The sequence below is a fragment of the Thermobia domestica genome, chromosome 6 (genome assembly GCF_964235325.1).
Source record: "Thermobia domestica chromosome 6, izTheDome1.hap1.1, whole genome shotgun sequence".
Taxonomy (NCBI): Eukaryota; Metazoa; Arthropoda; class Insecta; order Zygentoma; family Lepismatidae; genus Thermobia; species Thermobia domestica.
Window position 1 is genome coordinate 309,907,556 of NC_137459.1, and position 20,492 is coordinate 309,928,047.

Below are 20,492 nucleotides of genomic sequence, written 5' to 3' on the forward strand. Positions count from 1 at the left end.
CCTAACGCATACTTGTACCTCAGAAGTGCTGAGGAAGTGGGAGGTCACACGACCCTACCAGGGGAGCCGCCGCTCCTTAATGGCCATTGTCTTTAAAGGTAGACAGTCTACATCAGCCATTGGGTCTGGTATTGTTTGGGCTGGTCTACCAGGAGAGACACGGCTCCCTCGGGAGACACGGCTCCCAAATGACAATGTCTGCCTTGAGCAAACGGTCTACATCAGTCATTGGCTCTGGTAATGTACGGTGTACCTCTACCGTAACTAGAGGAAGTCCCGTATTGTTTGGACGACCCTACCGGGGGGAGTGTCGGATTCCAGCCTGCGGGAGGACCAACCGGAGGTGGGGGAGGGGCCAATCCCAGGAATCTGGGTAACAGTTCTGATCCTGCTAATGGGAAGAAGTTTTGTGGGATATGGGCTGGCACCAAACCAAAATGGTGACTGAACACGTACCATTGGGTCCGGGATGAGATACGGGAGTATCTCGACGTGTGCGTGGTACCTCTGCACGTCAAGGCGGTTGCCAGTTGAACGATAGAGGTAGGCAGGGCCGGGATTGAACAAGCCCCCTCGGGCGTTGCCTGGGGCCCCGGATTGGGTTGGACTCTGTCGGGCTGTGGTCAAACCGTGGGATTCGGTAGCTTGTGGGAGCCAATCCCAGGAATCTGGGTAGCGGTGAACACGGTCGGGAGGTGAGCTTGCCTTATAACGCTCGGGCGCCATGTCTGCAGAGCATGGTAGGACTGACTCGCTAGCAGTCTGCCTCAACCAGTAGGTCTACTGGTAGGCACTCAGGGCTTCGGTCTGGCCGCGCAGTGGGCGTATCCCACTCCCTCAGAGAATGGGGTGACACACTTAGGTGTCAAGGTTAGGGGACAAATCTTGACGGTGCACTTCGTGCACGAGCAATTAGCGTATATTGTGCAACTACGGGCGGGGTGCTTTGTTTGGCGGAACCCGTCCATTAAATAGACCGAACGGTCGCGGGCATGCTCCCCATGCATGCAACTAAGCGTGGCAAAGTAGACCACTAGCTCACAATGTATATATATATATATATATATATATATAATATACAATTTCCGCTACTAGCTCTTAATTACATTTATTTTTTCTGTATCAATTTGCTACCCCGATGTACTCATTTCGCGACCTCCAGGTTAAGAATTCTCATTCAGAAGTACACATAAAAGCTGAGTGTCACTTTCCAACTGCCAATATTACAAGAATACTAGGCTATGAATAGAGAAGAATGACTACTGTCAAAAATATTTCTCTTAATTTTCACTTGCTCAGAGACTCGCTTTTAAGGCATGGCAATGAAAACAATCTCGACATTTTTTAAAGTACCTGAGGGCTACTTAAGAGCTCACGATGAACGTTAAACAGAAACTTACAATGAATTCTTTCTCCTGACGCCCTTTCTTCTCTTTGTTATTCCAACTAAATATTAGCCACATCATTCTCTCCTCATGACTTCAAGAATGGAATTGATATCATGGCATTATGCTAAGAAGACCTCCTGTGCCAAACAATGGTCCTAAACTTTTATTTGAGGTTACGAGATTTCTATTTTAAAGCAGGAGTAGATCTTGCAATTTCAAACAGTTCTGTTCATCTTTAAATTATGAACGATCACTCTGCCCTGCAATTTAACATATGTTCTTTGATTTATTCTAAAACTACAAGGAGAAGGTATGCGTATTTCATTATTTGGTTCTACTATAATTTGTCAAATAAATAATGCTGACATTGGAACATTTTCAGTAAAATGTCATAACATGAATCGACTTAAAATACAGCCTGATTTCTGGATAGCTGTACATGCATTTAGGACAATGTTATGATGTTAATTTCTGTTGTTTTCTCACCGCCAATGTGACTAATTATATCTTACTTTTCTCTTCTTTACAGCAACTGTAGATTTTCTATCTGCTTTTCGTGAGCGAGCCAATTTCCCCCTTTTTGACGATTTGCAAGGGGCAGCTGTTGCTCTAGTACGTCTACAGGAAACTTACAGATTAGACGTTGGACAACTGGCAACTGGAAAATTCCATGGAACCGGCAATAAGCCTCCTGGTAGGTAATACTCATTAAAACATCACCTTAACTTCTATTAGGTACAACTTTAACTACTTTTTGCTATTGCTTTAGTGTTTAGTTTTGTTACTAGTGTATCACAAACAAAATTAAACGTAAACATAGAATATGCTCATTTCAACGAATAGTGACTTTCTACAATCGAAATGTAATTTACTCAACAAATCAAGTATCCCACAGAACTACAAGTGCATCATAGGAAATTTGAAACATTTACGTGCATCAAATGGCGCGTTAATATGTATAAATTTCGTTTTTGTCACTGATGCGCAGCATTTTCAACCTTAGAGAACGATCGAAAATAAAAAATGGGTCATTTGAGACATATAAATGCATTGTGGTTTAAGATTACTCAATTGATGCAGATCTTTGCATCGGCACTGATGCATTTCTTCTTGATGTGAGCGTCACCTGTCGTGTTTTGTTTGAAGCAAGTTTTTTTTTTCAATCATATGACTGACATGAATTTTCATTTGTCTTTCTCTCTCTCTCTCTCTCTCTCTATTTGAATTGTTATAATTAAAAAGTTAAAAAAAAGAAAAAAAGAAAATAAAAAAATAAAAAATAAAAAATGAAAAAGTTTATATATATATATATATATATATATATATATATATATATATATATATATATATATATATATATATATATATATATATATATGAGAAGGAAGAACCTTCCTCTTTATTTCCTTTTTCATTTACTACTATTTTTTTAGAGAGAGAGAGAGAGAGGAAGGGGAGGGAAAATATACAAAAATAAATAAAATTACATAATATGAATTTTGTAATTTAAAATTTAAAAAGAGAGAGAGAGAGAGAGAGAAAGAAAAAAGAAAAAAATAAAAAAAAAATAAAAAAAGTATTATCTAGTCTCCAGCACTTACTGCGCATGCTCGACTGGTTTTCGTGTTGTTGTGGAGCGAATTCTTACTTGTTATTGTGTGTGTTCGTTTGTCTAGTGCTGGAGTCTGCTTAGAAAAACGGAGGTAAGTGTATATTAAAATACGATATTATTGTGTTAGGTAGTGGAAGTATGTAGTTATTAAGAAAAGTACCGTTAGCAAAACAAAAATAGCAACAAGAATAGAGACAGAGCCATAAGGGATTCTCAGAAGGAACTCTTTTCCTACAAAAATCCACAAAGGAGTGAAAAAATATTTAGGTTAACTACAGTACATACTGTATGTTGAAGTGACTCATGCTACCAACTTACATAAAAGTACGTATGATTTCGGCAATAATTTCAGCTTTGAAACAAAAATGGTGCTGGCTGCTTGATTCTCATTAAATATATCCAATGCATACGTGAACTCCGAACCGCTGTTATTATTATTATTATTATTATTATTATTATTATTATTATTATTATTATTATTATTATTATTATTATTATTATTAATACTTAATATTCTTATTAGGTGAAGGTTGATTATTTAGAAAAACTTCATTTAGCTCGCATAAGTTGTTACTCCTGCACCAAGGGCGCCGATCCTGGGGGGTTTAGTGGTCTGGGACCCCCAAAGTTGAAATGGTCCTCTAACGAGGGGAGCCAAATTGCTAAGTTGAAGCAAGTTCTCCTATTTCTACAGTACATGGTCGTTCATTTTTCCTTTCTACTAATGCATATCTTTCATAGAGCCCTCCAAAGTTACACAGAAAACGGCGCCTTGTCCTGCACATACCAATAGTAGAGTATCTACTAAAAGTCACACATGGTCACGTAATTGTGATGTTTTGGTTAGAGTATCGGGCCAAAAGCCCCGATTTCGTGATATTGAAGTAAATATTGACAAAACACGGGTATGCCTACTATTGAGCAGGAAATAAATTGAAGGTTAAAAACAGTAGCACGGCATTAACCCTTATATATATATATCGTATATGTTTATACGTTAGGATTGCATTTTCATTATTCGATTTAAAAAGTACTAATAAAGCTTTTTTTTTTTTTTCTAGAGTGGAAGCGTTCTAGAACACGTTACTTATGGTTTTACGCCTTTCTGGGTCAAAACATAGGGTGTGATACGTCATAACTTAAATTTTAAGAATTTTTTGTTAGGCCTATTTTTACTATTTTTTGAGTTACTTACTTTTGCACCTATAACAAAAATTCCCTTTTTCTCGATTTTCCCGCTCAGATACTCGACGGAGACATGCGAATGGAAAACGTTTCAAAGGCTGTTCTATTCTGAAGAGAATGAATTACGAACCATAATGCTAATGTAAGTAAGGATGTCTCAGGAAATTTTTACCTGAGATCTTGTTTTAAACGGGAATTTATGGTACTGTGGGCATATTATTTTTTGGCGGGCTTACTTTTGCACCTAGAAGATTGATATTTTGCACATACATTCAGTGTACTCCTTAGTATTCTACAGATATATTTCAGATCTCTGCGGTGCCCCAAGTTGTGTTCGAACGGGTAAAATGTTTTAAAAAGGGATATTTTAATAAATCTCTTTATCGAGATTTTCCCGCCTCAGATACATGATGAAGACATGTGATTGGTAACGTTAGAAAGTAATTTCTATTCTGAAGAGAATGAGGTACCAACCATGATCCTAGGGTAAATAGGGATGTCTTAGAAAATTTCCCGTTTTATGCGGGAATTTGGGGTATTGTGGGGATATTCTTAGCACATGTGTTAATATATATATATATATATATATATATATATATATATATATATATATATATATATATATATATATATATATATTTACCTTACTGTTCTAAATAGAAGCTTGAAATTTTGTAGACATATTCACTATGCCCTTAAAATTTTTCAGTTGATTTTGAGATCTGTGTGTTAACACAGGGGGGAGGGGTCCAGAAATGCTAAAAAAGGGATATTTTAACAAACATCTCATTTTTTGCAATTTTTCCCGCCTCAGATACATGAAGGAAACATATGAATGGTACCGTTTGAAAGATTGTTCTATTCTGATGATAATGAAGTGTAAAACATGACCCTAGGATGTCTCAGAAAATTTTTATATTACATCCGAATCTTCTTGAGTCATCTGGGCCACTGTGGGGATGTTCTTAGCTGATTGGTAATTTGTTTATCCCATCCTTACTATTCAAGATAGAAGCTTGAAATTTTGTACACACGTTTCGTACACCATTTAGTATTTTTCAGTTTATTTTAAGATCTGTGTGTTAACACAGGGTGTTCCGGAGGGACCCAAAATAGAAAAAAAAAAGGATTTTTTTCTACCAAAAGCCTTAGTTTTTCCCTCAAACTTTCCGTTTCAGGGACATGATAGGGAAATGTGAATGGTGCCGTTTTAACACAGCGTATAATAAGGAAAGGAAATTTCAAATGTAATTTCTGGTATCATTATCAGATTAACTTTTCAGAGGTTAACAGGATTTTCCACTAGTGTTATGTTCTTCCAATGAATTCAATTTGATTATGAGATTTAAACTGACTGTTACTTCTTTTTTAATTAAAATTCGTAGTTTCATGAATGGGAAATGAAAGAAACATAACTCAGCATGTCAGAAGGCTACTGATGATGTGTCAGTAGAGACAAGAGACACACGTACTAGAAAACATGCTACAGGCTAAAGCAGTAACGTCTTAGTTACTGTTCCATTTTCAGTTTTTTTTTTTTTTTTTTTTTTTTTTTTTTTTAGAACATGTGTCGTGTACTTACGTAACATCCTATATTACTGAGAAAGTAAACCTGATAGCAAAATTCTGATTTCAGATTTGAATTTAACATGGTAAATTACTATAGACCTACAGACTTTTATCCCAGAAATATAACATTTTTAGAATATTGTAATTATACATCACAAGAACAGTTTTCATATTTTTGTACCTAATTCGAAACGTCCACGTATTTGTCCGTTTGCAAAACATATCTTTAATAATTGAAAACAAGGAAATGTAAGTGAACAATTCTTTCAGATGATTTTAAAATGAAACTTTGGATGTCTTCCCGTTTGGCCTTTTCCCGTTTCGCCTTGTGCCTGTTTTCATTACTTCAGGCTATGATGCTAAGATAGTATATGCTAATTTGATTGTAAGGCGAAACAGAAATTCCCGTTTGCCCTTTCCATTTCGCCTTACACCAGCGAAGGGGATTTTCAAGTTATGATAGGGAAATTTAGTGTCATTTTGGAAAACATTTGTAATGCTAGTAGTATTTACGTTTGAACGAACAGAATAGCGTATAATCAAAGCAAGTATTCAGAATTTTGTGTTATCTGCGTCACTGTTTAAAAAATTGCTTATGTAGCCTTGTATTTGTACCTCACATATGAAGAAGAGAGCGGCGGAAGAACGAACATCAACAATTACTAAGACATATAGGTAAGTATAGGTAAGTATATATAATAGTTGTAATAAGGTATAAGTAATTTTGACACTGAAGCTTCTCTGCATGTTTCTAATATTTACTCGTGCAACTTCTCCAAAAGTTATTTTAGAACTTTAGATGTGAAACTTTTCTTAAATGGCATCCTAGTTAGCACACAAATGCATAGTCCATTTTTTTTTTTTTTATTTATAGTGAACACAATTAACCGGTCGTAGTTAAGCAATATTCCGTCTGTCTTTACTTTCTCGAATGAAAATACGACATTTTTTTTTTTTTTTTTTTTTTGCTGTTGATGTTTAAAATGATTTTATTTTCTTCTCTCCAGGAAGAAGATTGCTAAGGGAAATTACTGTGGTGAAACTGCATCTGTTGTCCCTATTTTTGGTGCCGTCAAACACTCACTGTATAACGTACGAGCATGAACCGGGCACCACTATCGCAAAGATTGAGTAAATTGAATGTGGAAGGATCGTGGAGCGAAACGCAGGACGGCAAAAACTTTTATTGGGGGATGAAGGCGATGACACCAGTAGAATTCTTGTAAGTTATATTTTAGTAATCAAGAAAATAGTTTATCATTTCTTACGTTCTTCTTCTTTCCTTTTTTTTAAATCGTGAAAATCTGTTATGACAATAGTAATAGGAGTAAGAATATTAATATTAAAGTATTTTCTTTAGAATGTCTGTGTTGTTTATTCTAGTCTTTCTATCTTCAACAGGTTTTCGGCACTATTGGAACTTTGGAAATTATGTGTCAGTGCGACAGGATTGTAATGGATGGGACACTTAAGACTGTACCTCTGCTTTTCTCCCAAATGTACATCCTGCACGGAAAATATTTCGGCCAGGTATTTGTTATCCTCTTCTGCATATTGCCCAGTAAAAAGCAAGAGACACATGTAAGATTACTGGAGGTAATCATCGAAGAAGCTGAGAAATTTGGACTGCGTTTCAAATTGAAAGAAGTTTCTATTGATCTTAAGAAAGTAGCAATCAATGGTATAAATAAAGTATTTCCTGGTTAAAATCACAGGATGTTCTTTCCACTTCTCTCAGTCTGTTTGGAGGAAGGTTCAGCAGTTAGAACTTTCTCAATTGTACAAAGAGAACACTGAAGTAAAAAGATGGATTCGACATGCAGCAGCACTGCCTCTGGTACCAACTTCCCATTTAGATGTAGTGTTTGTACGTTTGCAGGAAGATGCGCCTGACGTTCTATGAAGGAGGAGTTCCATGATTATCTTATAGACACTTGGCTGGATGATGGTGACACGTTATTTTCTCTGTAAGTATGTTTTCTTTCCTACATAAATAGATGGCGTTTAGTGCAAAAACTTAATGATTGTTTTTTTTTATTATTAAATCATTAATTAAGCTATCCCGAGCACTCTACAGTATAGCATTTTTTCCATTAACACCTAATGTAAAGTGTAATATAGATTTTCTTGTGACGTGCATGTATTGAAGATTCTACATTCACTGATTTGTAAATTATCAAAAGAACACATTCTTTTGCTTTGCAAAAGAAATAAATTAGGTTTACCCAAAATTTTGCCATCGACTTTCCAACGTAGATTCTCCTGCAATCCTTTGAATTTTTAATGTGCTAATGATGTATTTTTACCTATTTGCAGTGACTTGTGGAATCACTTTGAAAACGATCAAGAACAAATGACTAACAATGCAGGACAGTGGCACGTCAAATTACGAAGAAAGGCATCAAGGGATCACTTAGACATACATTCTTTCATTGAATTAATGAAAGACAGGCAACGTGAAAATGAAAGATTGCGAGTACTTCAAGTGGGTTACCAGAAAACACTTAGAAAGCTAAAGTAGAGACGGTTTGACGACAGGATTCACCGCCTAAAAGATAGACTTAAGAACAGTGAAATTGATGTAATTTCATATACTGATGCTGTTTCATATTATATCCACATAGAAACTTGATATGCTATTTCGGGTGTGATAATAAAATTTATGTTCTAAGATATTTGAGTTTAATTTGTCTGGAATAGAAGAGACGTTGCAGTTCAGAATAAGATAAATCCCTCTTTGTTACAGAAACAGAGTGAAAATTCCCTTGTATGTTATAAGGTCAAGCAGGAAAAGGCCAAACGGGAATTCCCCTTCCGCCTTAAGATAACATCCTTATCGGTTGTGGCAAAATGTTTTGAGGGCATAAGGCGAAGCCGGAAAAGGCCAAACGGGCATAAATTAGTATACTAAAATATATTATAAAAAAGCGATAGAAAGATTCAGAGAACATAGACATACAAAGTTTGATTTATAATCTGAGTTGGTAGTTCCCCCCCCCCCCTTTTTTTTTTTACTCTGTAAAGTTTTGTGTTTCCCATCGCTAGATTTGCTATCGGTACGATTTTTCTAACATTGACCCATGTTCTTTTATTTTACCAAAGATAATTTGGGATTTTAGCTTTAGTGAAAATGGCAAAACTGCTCTTATACAGCAACCTGTAAAAAAAAGCTATGTAGCTAGGTATAATAAATTGAGTTCTTTTCCTTTTTTGACTTGTAAGATATACTATTTGAAAGCCTTATTTTTGTAACTATTTTCTCATTATGGTTGTGACATAGTTTAGATGGATCTCATAAATTGAGTGGCCTAAATTGTATATTGCACATCTGATATACAGGGTTGTCAAAGGTGTGAAAACGATGGAATAAATTTACAACACTACCAAAACTATGAAATCGAGGTTTATTAGTGTGATGCATGACAGAGTGAAAATATTCCACTTTACATGAGAGCTTCTGCGACCATTTTGGAAGGTATCATACTGGGTTTTAATTAATTCAGTGAAATGGGAACTTTACGATCCGATACTATTGTTGAAATAAGGTGTGATTTCGTAACGATATTATGATAGTTTCCTCTCTGCTTGTTTGCATCCTGAACAAAATTATGATCATAAATTCACAATGACAAGTTTTTGTATCTAGACCTAGCTCGTATGTGATCAAAATTTCGTTAACAAAGAATATAGAAAACAATCTTGTTAATGGCTTTAAAAATCACACTTTATTTCAAAAATAGTAGTGTATCGTAAAGTCTATATTTCACTTAATTAACTCAAATCCAGTATGACTACTTCCAAAATGGCCGTAGAGGCTCTCATGTAATATGGAATATCTGCACTCTGTCCTGCATTACCAAAAAAGCCTCGATTATATATTTTTAGTAGTGTTCTAAATTTATTTAATCGTTTTCACACCCTTGGAAATCCTGTATATTCAGGGAATATGCAACCAGCGATACCAACCACTGTTTCAATTAATGCATGTAAATGCTTCAGTAGGATACAAAAAAAAAAAAAATGCATAACATTTTGTGATTTCAGCAAAACGTTTATCTGCATAATGAATTTTATGCACACAAGTGCATCAATTAATACAGTTTTCATTATGCATTTAGTTGCATCCTTAAAAATTATGCATCTAAACGTTTTGCTGGAGTCACAAAAGTTATGCATTTTTTGTGTCAACTAACGCGTCTGTGGTTCTATGTGTACTATAACGTAAAATCGGAAAGTTTGGACAAATAAAAAGGATTGAGAAAAGATGATAATTACCAATGGATAGAATATTGAAATTATATATATATATATATATATATATATATATATATATATATATATATATATATATATATATATAATATCCTGAAAATAATAACATGGTCTATTTGAAATCTTCGACTATCTATTGAGGATTTCCAGGTATATCGTCTTCTCTTGTGCTGATTGAACCAAGTGTTCTCAATCACTAGTAAATTCTGTCTACAAAAATTGATTAGTCCCTCTCCTCTTTCATTTCTTTCGCTTAAACCATATTTGCCTATGACACTACCTTCCTCTTTTCTCCTACACTGCATTGGAATCTCCCATTACAATTATGCATACACCCTTCTCATCCCTGTCTATAATTTCTTCTACTTTCTCGTAATTTTCCACTACTTCTTGAGTAGGGTGGGCCGAATTTCAACTTTTTTTTTCAAAAATCGGTTCGGCGAAGCGGTTAAAGGGTGTCTTTTAGTGGGCAAAGTGTGCTACATTTTTTGTCAGAATTTTTAGTCAACGCTTTCATGTGCCGCATCGATGTTTTATGGAACATTTATGCAACCCGCACTACACGGTACAATATTTCACGTTTTTGGCTATGTAAACCACATATATTCTCATCTTTTTTGATTCAGCCTTAGGGGCAGCTTGGACTATACCTAATTCACCTTTCCAAAGCCCACTTATGTGCAGTTCTTCGCTTAAATTGACCAAATTTCAACGCTTAAAACAAGAAGGTTGCGTTGTTTTATTTGTATGTACAAATATATATATATATATATATATATATATATATATATATATATATATATATATATATATATATATATATATATATATATATATATATATATTTGTTTAGGTTAAGAGTAGAGTTTACTTATTTATTTATGTATTTATTTATCTTTTCCTCTAATGCAATTAATTATGAACATTTCCGATCATTTATTCTTTGTACAAAATAACCCAGAACTCATCACAACGAGGAGACTGCACTTCGAGTTCCGCCCACCTTTTGTTCCGCCCTCCCGCTCTGTCTAATTTTCTGCCTTAGCCTTACTTGCTTGCGTCCTCACATACTTGCTTTTCTTTTCTAGATGGCGTAGTATTATTTCCATCCGAATGTTGGCATCCCTTTTCTAGTAACTAAGGCACAACGTATGAATCTATCACAACCTGCCGGTCCACACAGGGTTTGAGAAGCTTGCGTCAACAAACCCACTATTCACTCTACTGATAGGGTATGGCACGGTAATGTAGTTATTTCTTCTCCGAGCATTGCAGCTGTCTAAATATTTTCTTCAATCTCGTCGTCGGAGACAGTGTTGTGCAAATTTCAATTAAATTAGCAATTAACAATTAATCTGTAAATTTAATTGTTAATTGTGATTAACAATTGAAATAAGTAATGTTCAATTGTTAATTGCAGTTGGCCATTAATGAATGAGAATCAATTGCAGTTAATCAATTGATTGAAAGTAATTACAGTGGAAAGTAATTGCAATTAAATTCAGTCATTCAATTACAATTGAAATTAATTGGCAATTAATTCAATTGCAATTGATTTCCACAGCAATTACTTTCAATTGATTGATCAATTTCAATTGATTTTCACTGATTAATTTTCAACACTGTAGTTCAGAGAGAGCGTGGGTCAATGAAATCTTTAGCCACCACCAACTGACCCACCACCCATCGTGACCCACGACCCACTGTGGCCCACTCTGATCCACGACCCACAGGGACCCACTCTGACCCACCACCTACCATGAACCACTCTCACCCACTTTGACCCACAATCCACCAAAACCCATTGTCATCAACTCTGACCCATAAATCACGCCCTCTTCTCTACTGACTAAAGAATTTAAACTTGTAATAAAACAAACCTATGAAATTATTACTCATCGGAGTTTGAAATTCGCTCAATCGCTCAAGGACCGCTCTATTGCAGTAACGGTGAATCTGACCTTTACGAAATAAAATAGTAAAGTGTTTGTCATGGACCAAATTAGCATGAATTCAATTATATAGATAGTTATTATAATTATCATTGATAGTAATTTCCTTGTTGAATTATAGATACTTTTTAGTGGAAAAAAGAATGAAATTTGAAAGTCCCAAATCAAGGTAAAATAGACCAACGTAAAGGAAATAAAGTATAAAATTTTCCACATAATTAAGCGTTACAGTATAAACTTAAAATTTCCATGTGATTAAGCTTACAGTACAAATGTTGTTTATTTTTCTCACAACTATGTGCCTTGATTTCCTTGTGCTCTGAACTCTAAACACAAGCTTCAGCAATTATTATAACAGAAAGCAGTGGATATATAATGCGAAGCACTGTATTTTTTGTTTCTCAATTAATATCGATTGGTTTCGATTATTTTTACAAATCAACCCATTACCAATTCCTCATACGTAGAAAGTCGTCCCCCCATAAAAGAGATTTTTCTTTTAAAATGCAAAGACACGTTCTGTTTATTTTTAGCTCCCTAAATTGAAGTCGAGTTTCGTGTCGAGTCGAGTTTGATAAATAGCTCCCTTGTTCAGCTCGTTTTAACGCGTTTTGAAATCATGATCTGATTATACTGGAAAGCGAAAGCCATGGGAAATGTAAGCAGTAGTGTTGAATACCTTCAGTGGTGCTCACGACAGTGGTGCATATCGAGAGGTACTTCTAGTGCATCTCGTCTCGTCTCGATAGCGAGACGACGATAGATGTTTATAACGAGACAGCGTCAAATATCGTGAGCACCGGTGTCATTAACTTGTTAAGCCACCAACGAATTTCGAGATGGTTTCTTTTGCATCGTTTTGTGCGTGTTTTGTGCCGTTTTCTACGACTACTCCCACATTTTCTGCGTCACTGCAAATGGATCAAAATGGGCGTACAATTATGGCGGAACAAATTAATGCTGTTCCGCCACAAACGAATTTCAAGGTCGTTTCCTTCATATCGTTTTGTTCCGTTTTGTGCGCCTATTTCCACGTTCTGTGAGTCATCGGAAATGGGTCACAATGGGCCTCCAAGATTGGACGAAAATTACCCACTGTTCCGCCACCAACGAATTTTGAAGGTGCTTTCTTTTGCATTGTTTTGTGGATGCTTTGTGCCGTTTTGTACGCCTGTTCCCTCGTTTCAATTGTCACAGGAAGTGGGTCAAAATGGTCCTACAGATATGGTGGAACAAGTTAATGCTGCTCCGCCACCAACGAATTTCGAGGTGGTTTCCTTCAGATCGCCTAGTACCTGTTTTGTACGGTTTTGCGTGACTATTTCTACGTTTTGTGCGTCACAGGAAGTGGGTCAAAATGGTCCTTCAAGGTGTGACACAAATGACCTACTGTTCCACCACTATTGAATTTTGAGGTCATTTCTTTCACATTGCCTAGTGCCTGTTTTGTGGGGGATACGGACAAAATCTCGCGGCCGAAACATCGCCGCCCAAAACCTCGTGGGACTAAATCTCGCCGGGCCAAAACCTCGCCGCCCAAAACCTCGCGCGACAAAATCTCGCCGAGCCAAAAGCTCGCGTTGCCAAAACCTCGCTGCACAAAATCTCGCCGGGCCAAAACATCACGTGGCCAAAACCTCACCGCGAATAAAACTTTTCTTTAAAATTTACCCAATGAGTTTCTTAATATGCAATTCCACATTACAAATAATAATAATAATAATAATAATAATAATAATAATAATAATAATAATAATAATAATAATAATAATAATAATTTCCTTCCGCTTTCTTTATTCGATCATTTCCTTCACCCTGGTCGTCTACGTCTCCTTTAACCTACAGGACATAATCAAGGGACGTCGTAAAACTCATATATTATTTCATACTTTCATAAATATTATTAGATTTTTGTTAAAATTTTAAGTTTTTGGATGTTACAATGTTCACGAAACTACTTTCCTTATGCAGACTTTCTTTCCCTATAACCAGTTTAAAAACATCCTGTCGCCCTCCTTCACATTGAAATCCTCTAATACAGAAATATAATTTTCATATGGTATCGCGGGACTTGGTCAAATACCCGTGATACTTCTTCTGAAACAGCGTCTTTTATACCATCATCCTTATCATCTGTTGGAACATTTACATTTTGGTCAGGCGAGATTTTGGGTATGGCGATATTTTGGGGCGCGAGGTTTTGGAAAACGAGGTTTTGGCAAGGCGAGGTTTCGACCCGGCGAGATTTTGGCCCGCGAGGATTTGGGTGGCGAGGTTTTGGCCCCGCGAGATTTTGGCCCGCGACGTTTTGGCCAGGCGAGATTTTGGCCTGCGAGGTTTCGGCCCGGCGAGATTTTGGGCCGCGAGGTTTTGGCCAGGCGAGGTTTCGGTCCGCGAGGTTCTGGCCGCGAGGTTTCGTACCCAAACCGTTTTGTGGCGTTTTGTGCGCCTATTTCCGCGTTTCGTGCGCCACCGGAAGTAGATCAAAATGGGTCTCCAAAGTTCGACGAAAAAAAAAACACTGTTCTGCTACTGTCGAATTTCTAGGTTGTTTCCTTCGCATCGTTTAGTGCCTGTTTTCTGCACGTATTTCCACGTTTTTTTCGTCATCGGTAGTGGGTCAATATGGGCTTCCAAGATAGGACGAAAATGACCAAGAGTTCCGTCACTATCGAAGTTTGAGATCGTTAATTTCACATCGTATAATACCTGTTTTGCACTATTTTGTGCGCCTATGTCAACGTTTTGTGTGTCACCGGAAGTGGGTAATAATGGACCTCTTAAATACGGAAGTGGCCCACTGTTTCGCCACTATCAAATTTCGAAGTCGTTTCTTTCGCATCATTTAGTGCTTGTTTTGTGCCGTTTTGTGTGTTTGTATTTCCACGTTTTGTGCGTCACTGGAAGTGGGTCAAAAAGGACCTCCAATGAGGGACGAAAATGACCCGCTGTTCCACCACCAACGAATTTCGAGGTGCATTCTATCGCATTGTTTTGTGCGCATATTCCCACGTTTTGTACGTCACCGCCAGTGGGTCAAAATGGGCCTACACATATTTCGGAACAAGTCAAAGCCGTTCCGCTACCAACTTTAAATCGCCTAGTACCTATTTTGTGCTGTTTTGTGCTCCTGTTTCCACGTTTTGTGTGTCATCGGAAGTCGGTCAAAATGGGCATCCAAGATGAGACGAAAATGACCCACTCTTATTACGCCATTATCGAATTTCGAGTTCGTTAATTTCACATCACTTAATGCCGGTTTTGTACCGTTTTGTGTGCCTATTTCAATGTTTTGTGCGCCTATTTCAATGTTTTGTGCGTCACTGGAAATGGGTCAAAATGAGTCACTGTTTTGCCACTATCGAATTTCGAAGTCGTTAATAGTCACATCGCTTAATGCTTGTTTTGTATCATTTTGTGTGCCTATTTTGACGTTTTGTGTGTCACTAGAAGAGGTTCAAAATCGGCCTTCAAGATGGCACGAAAATGACCCAATGTTGCGCCACTATCGAATTTCCAGGTCGTTTCTTTCGCATTGTTAATGCCTGTTTTGTATCGTTTCTGCGGATATTTTTACGTTTTGTGCGCCACCAGAAGTGGGTCAAAGAGGACCTACAAATATGGCAGAAAAATACATTTTCATTCCATTTTCAAGGCTCATTTTGATCCGCTTCCACTGACACACAAAGCGACACTAATCATGCACAAAAAATAGGAAGGAAACGACCTTGACATTCGCTGGTGACGGAGCAGCATTAAATTATTCCGCTATACATGTAGGCCATTTTAACCCATTTTCGTTGACGCACAAAATTTGGAAATAGACGCACAAAACGGTACAAAACAGGCACTATACGATGCAAAAGAAACTACCTCCAAATTCGATAATGGCTCTTTTTCCTCGCACTTTGATGGACCATTTTGACGCATTTCTGGTGATGCTCAAAACGTGGAAATAGGCGAACAGAAGGTACAAGACACACACTAAACGATGTGGAGGAAAAGTCCTCCAAATTCTTGGTGACGGAACAGCATTAACTTGTTTCGTTATATTCGTAGGTCCATTTTGATCCACTTCTGGTAACGCACAAAACGGTACAAAACAGGCACTAGACGATGCGAAAGAAACGACCTCGAAATTCGATAGTGGCGTAAGAGTGGATCATTTAACTCCCACTTTGAAAGCCCGTTTAACTCACTTCCGTTGACACACTAGACGAGGAAATAGGCACAGAAAACATAAAAAAATAGACACTAAACGATGGGAAAGAAACGACTTATAAATGCAATAGTGGCGGAACAATGGGTCATTTTACTCACACTTTGGAGTCTCATTTTGACACACTTCCGGTGACGCACAAAACGTGGAAATAGGGGCACGAAACGGCACAAACAGACACTAGTGGATGCGAAAGGAACGACCTCGAAATTTCGTATTGGCGGAGCAGTGAATCATTTTCGTCCTACCTTCGAGACCCATTTTGACCCTCTTCCTGTGACACACCAAACGTCGAAATAGGCACACAAAAGGGTTCAAAATGGGCATTAAGCAATGCGAAATTAACGACCTCGAAATTCTATAGTGGCGTAATAAGAGTGGGACATTTCCGTCCAATCTTCGATGCCCATTTTGACCCACTTCCGGTTATGCACAAAACATTAAAATACGCGTTCAAAAAGGCAAGAAACATGCACTAAACGATGTAAGAGAAACAGTGGGTCATTTTCGTTCCACTGTGGAGACCCATTCCGTCACACTTCCCATGACGCACAAAACGTGGAAATAGGCGCACAAAACGATGTAAAGGAAACGACCTCAAAATTCGTTGGTGGCTGAACAGCATTAATTTTTTCCGCTTTATTTGTAGACCCATTTTGACCCACTTCCGCTGAGGCACGAAACGGGAGTAGGCGCACGAAACGGCATAAAACACGCACAAAAGATGCACAAGAAAGCTCCTTGAAATTCGTTTGTGTCGGAACAAGTTAATGACGCCGTGAGCGCCAATATAAGTATACTGCAGTTCTTACCATCAAGGCCCAGAACTTCACGGTCCATTTTTTAGCCAAAGCAGAAGCCCAACCAGGATAGTGAGGTCAACCTGCTCGCCTCGGTTGAACTAAGCGAACAGCTTGAGCTATCTTGGTTGGAGTGACCCATCGACTCGCCTCAATTGAAAAAATGAAATGAAATCTTTAAGTTTAACGTCCCACGGTTATGCCAGTTAGGCTAAAGGAGACGGTGATAATGAGAAATTAGTGAAATGGTGGAATGAAGAAAGTGGGAGGAAACGGGAGAACCCTGAGAAAACCCACGAGCACGGTGTTTGTCCACCACAAAGTCCACACGGCGCGAGCTGGGATCGAACCAGGGACCCCAAGCACCGGAGGTGAACGCTCTACCACTGAGCCCCCGCGCCCCCTCGCCTCAATTGAGCCAATGGCTTGAGTCGGCTCGGTAGGGACGAGTCATCGACTCGGTTCAATTGGAGTCGATGGCTCGAGGCAGCTCCGTTGAAACGAGTCCATCGGCTGGGTTCGAGTCAGCTCAACTGAGGCGATGTCGCGAACCTGCTCGGTTGGGGTGATCAATCAGCTCGGTTAGGGTGACCCATCCGTTGGAGCTGGCTCGGTTGGGTGAACTGTTAGCTCGGCTCACTTCTTGGTTCGGCTCGATAGTGAATGAGCTGTGAGCGAGCCGCTTGAGTCGTTGACAACCCTAAACCCGAGTCGAGCAGTTTTGAACATGTTTGGCCAAAGTCCTATAACTTTTAACAACTTTTGGCTCGAGCCCGAATACTTGCTCCTCCTAAACTCAAACCCAGAACCTCATGACCAATGTCCTTGCCTTCTGAAGATTCCTTGACGACCGAGATCGACAGTCAACTAATCTTTAGTATTCAGATACAAACCACCTATATTTCATGTTTGTACACAATGTTTTAATAATAATAATTAGTTATAGTAGTAGTAGTAGTATCATTGTCTATGTAGGATACTTGAAGAGAGCAGTACTTCCAACTACACAAAGGATTTAGCTCGTTTTGGCTCGACTCGACGCGAAACTCGATCTGAATTCGAGTCGAGTTGGGGGAAATTTTTCGAGCCGAGTTCTTGGGTCGAAATTAAAGATTGCTACGAGTCGAGTTGAGTTTTTAAGAAAACTCGCTCGTTTCTATCCCTTTACGGGAAGTGGTTGACCGGAATAGACGCCTTCGTTCGTCAAGACGAGTTATATATATATATATATATATATATATATATATATATATATATATATATACTGTATATGTGCAAACGCTTGAAACACACCCACCCCTGAAACCTGTATTAAGTAGCATGTACCGGAACTGGCTGACCGGATTTGACCAATTTCAATACTGATCGTTTTCTTTCGTCAAGGCAAAGTGATTGATATATATGTTGCATGTGTGCAATCGTTTCAAATATCTCAGCCCCGAAAATGTATTAGGTACTATGTACCGGAAGTAGATGGCGGGAAGTGAGTAATACAGGTACTGACCTCTTGTGTTCGTCAACACGAGTTGATTGATATATACGTTCCATATGTACAAACGCTAGAAATACCAAAATCCTGAAGTGCCATGTACCGGAAGTGGCCGACCAGGAGTAACCAATATCGATACTGATCGCTTTCTTTCGTCAAGATAAATTGGTTAATAATTATGTTGCACGTGTACATTCGTTGAAAATACCTCACCTCCAGAAAATGTGTTAGGTACTGTGTACCGGAAGTAGTTACCTGGAAGTGAGCAGCTCATGTACCGACCGCTTTTCTTCGTCAGCACGGGTTAATTGATATAAACCTATATGTTGCGTGTGTGCGAAAGCAAGACACATCCCAACCCGTGGAAACTGCATTAGGTACCGTGTATCGGAAGTGGTTGACCGCTAGTGACCAATTCCGGTACCGATAGTTTCCTATCGTCAAGCCATGTTGATTGATATATATGTTGCATGTGTGTAATGATTGGAAATACTCCACCCCCGGAAGCTGCATTATTCCCAATTACCCCCTAATTTTGAGACTTTTCTAATAATAGGATCTGTTATGCTAATCGCTGATTGTGTCGGCAGTCGGTTTTTCTCGGCCGTTGTTTTAGCAGTAAATGTTTGGTCCGTAAATTGTATGCATGACGGGCATATAGAGTTCTTTTGAGGGGTATAGAACCATAAACATAATATATTTTAAAAAAATACTGAGTTTCACGGGCTTTCTTCCTAGAGGAGTGAAGGGATGGTAGTAACCAGCAGTAGTAATCGCGTCACTTTGCCTAACTTTTTGGCCCCTGGGTCCCTGCCTCAGGACCCATGGTCCCTGGCCGGGGTCAATGACCTAGGGGTACCTAGGACCACCCCCTCTAAATTTTGGCAGGGGTACCATGGCCCACCCCCTAAATTTTGGCAGGAGTACATAGGACCACCCCCCTTAAATTTTGGAAATTGCCAAATTTAAAAATTGGGTGTGGTAGCCTAGGACCATAGTATGTACCTCTATCACTATTGGGGGTCTATGTCGTTCCCTTTCATGGGTAAAAAATTGCCAAAAAGTCAAATTTCGGGGGTTTTTGACCTAATTTATCCCCTTGGATGAGGTGATATTACCCTATATGGTTATATGGGCGTAAACAGGGGTCCATTCCCTTTCATAAGACATGGGTACATTAATGCACCCCTTGAAAAATTTGGGAGGGGTACCTTGGCCCACCCCTTAAATTTTGGAAATTGCCCAATTTAAACATTGGGTATTATAGTACAGGACCCTAATATGTATCATGATAAATTTGGGTGGTCCACCTCGTTCCCTTTTAGGGGTACAAAATTGCCAAAATATAAACGTAAGCAATACGTAGTACCACGTGTTTGGTTTCGACCTAAGTTATCCCTTTGATGAGGTGTTATTACCCTATATGGTTATATGGGCGTATACAGGGGTCCATTACCTTTCATAAGACATGGGTATATTAATGCACCCCGGGAGGGGTACCTTGGCCCACCCCTTCATTTTTAGAAATTGCCCAATTTAAACATTTGGTATTATAGTATAGGACGCTAATATGGATCACTATAAATTTGGGTGGTCCAACTCGTTCCCTTTTAGGGGTACAAAATTGCCAAAATATAAACGTAAGCAATACGTTATACCACGTGTTTTGTTTCGACCTAAGTTATCCCTTTGATGAGGTGTTATTACCCTATATGGTTATATGGGCGTATACAGGGGTCCATTACCTTTCATAAGACATGGGTATATTAATGCACCCCGGGAGGGGTACCTTGGCCCACCCCTTCATTTTTAGAAATTGCCCAATTTAAACATTTGGTATTATAGTATAGGACGCTAATATGGATCACTATAAATTTGGGTGGTCCACCTCGTTCCCTTTTAGGGGTACAAAATTGCCAAATTTTAGTACAACCACGTGTTTGGTTTTTAACCTAATTTATCTCCTTGGATGAGGTCCTATTACCTTATATGGTTATATGGTCATG

The 20,492-nt window shown here is 38.3% G+C and overlaps 1 protein-coding gene across 1 annotated transcript in view; it reads left to right on the plus strand.

Moving 5' to 3' along the window:
* LOC145687806 (prolyl 4-hydroxylase subunit alpha-1-like) overlaps positions 1-20,492 on the plus strand; it is a 566,529-nt gene that overhangs the window by 434,460 nt on the left and 111,577 nt on the right. Inside the window, exon 4 of the mRNA XM_081761230.1 lies at positions 1,918-2,082. Coding sequence (XP_081617356.1) covers positions 1,918-2,082 — 165 coding nt within the window. The remainder of the gene's footprint in view (positions 1-1,917; positions 2,083-20,492) is intronic.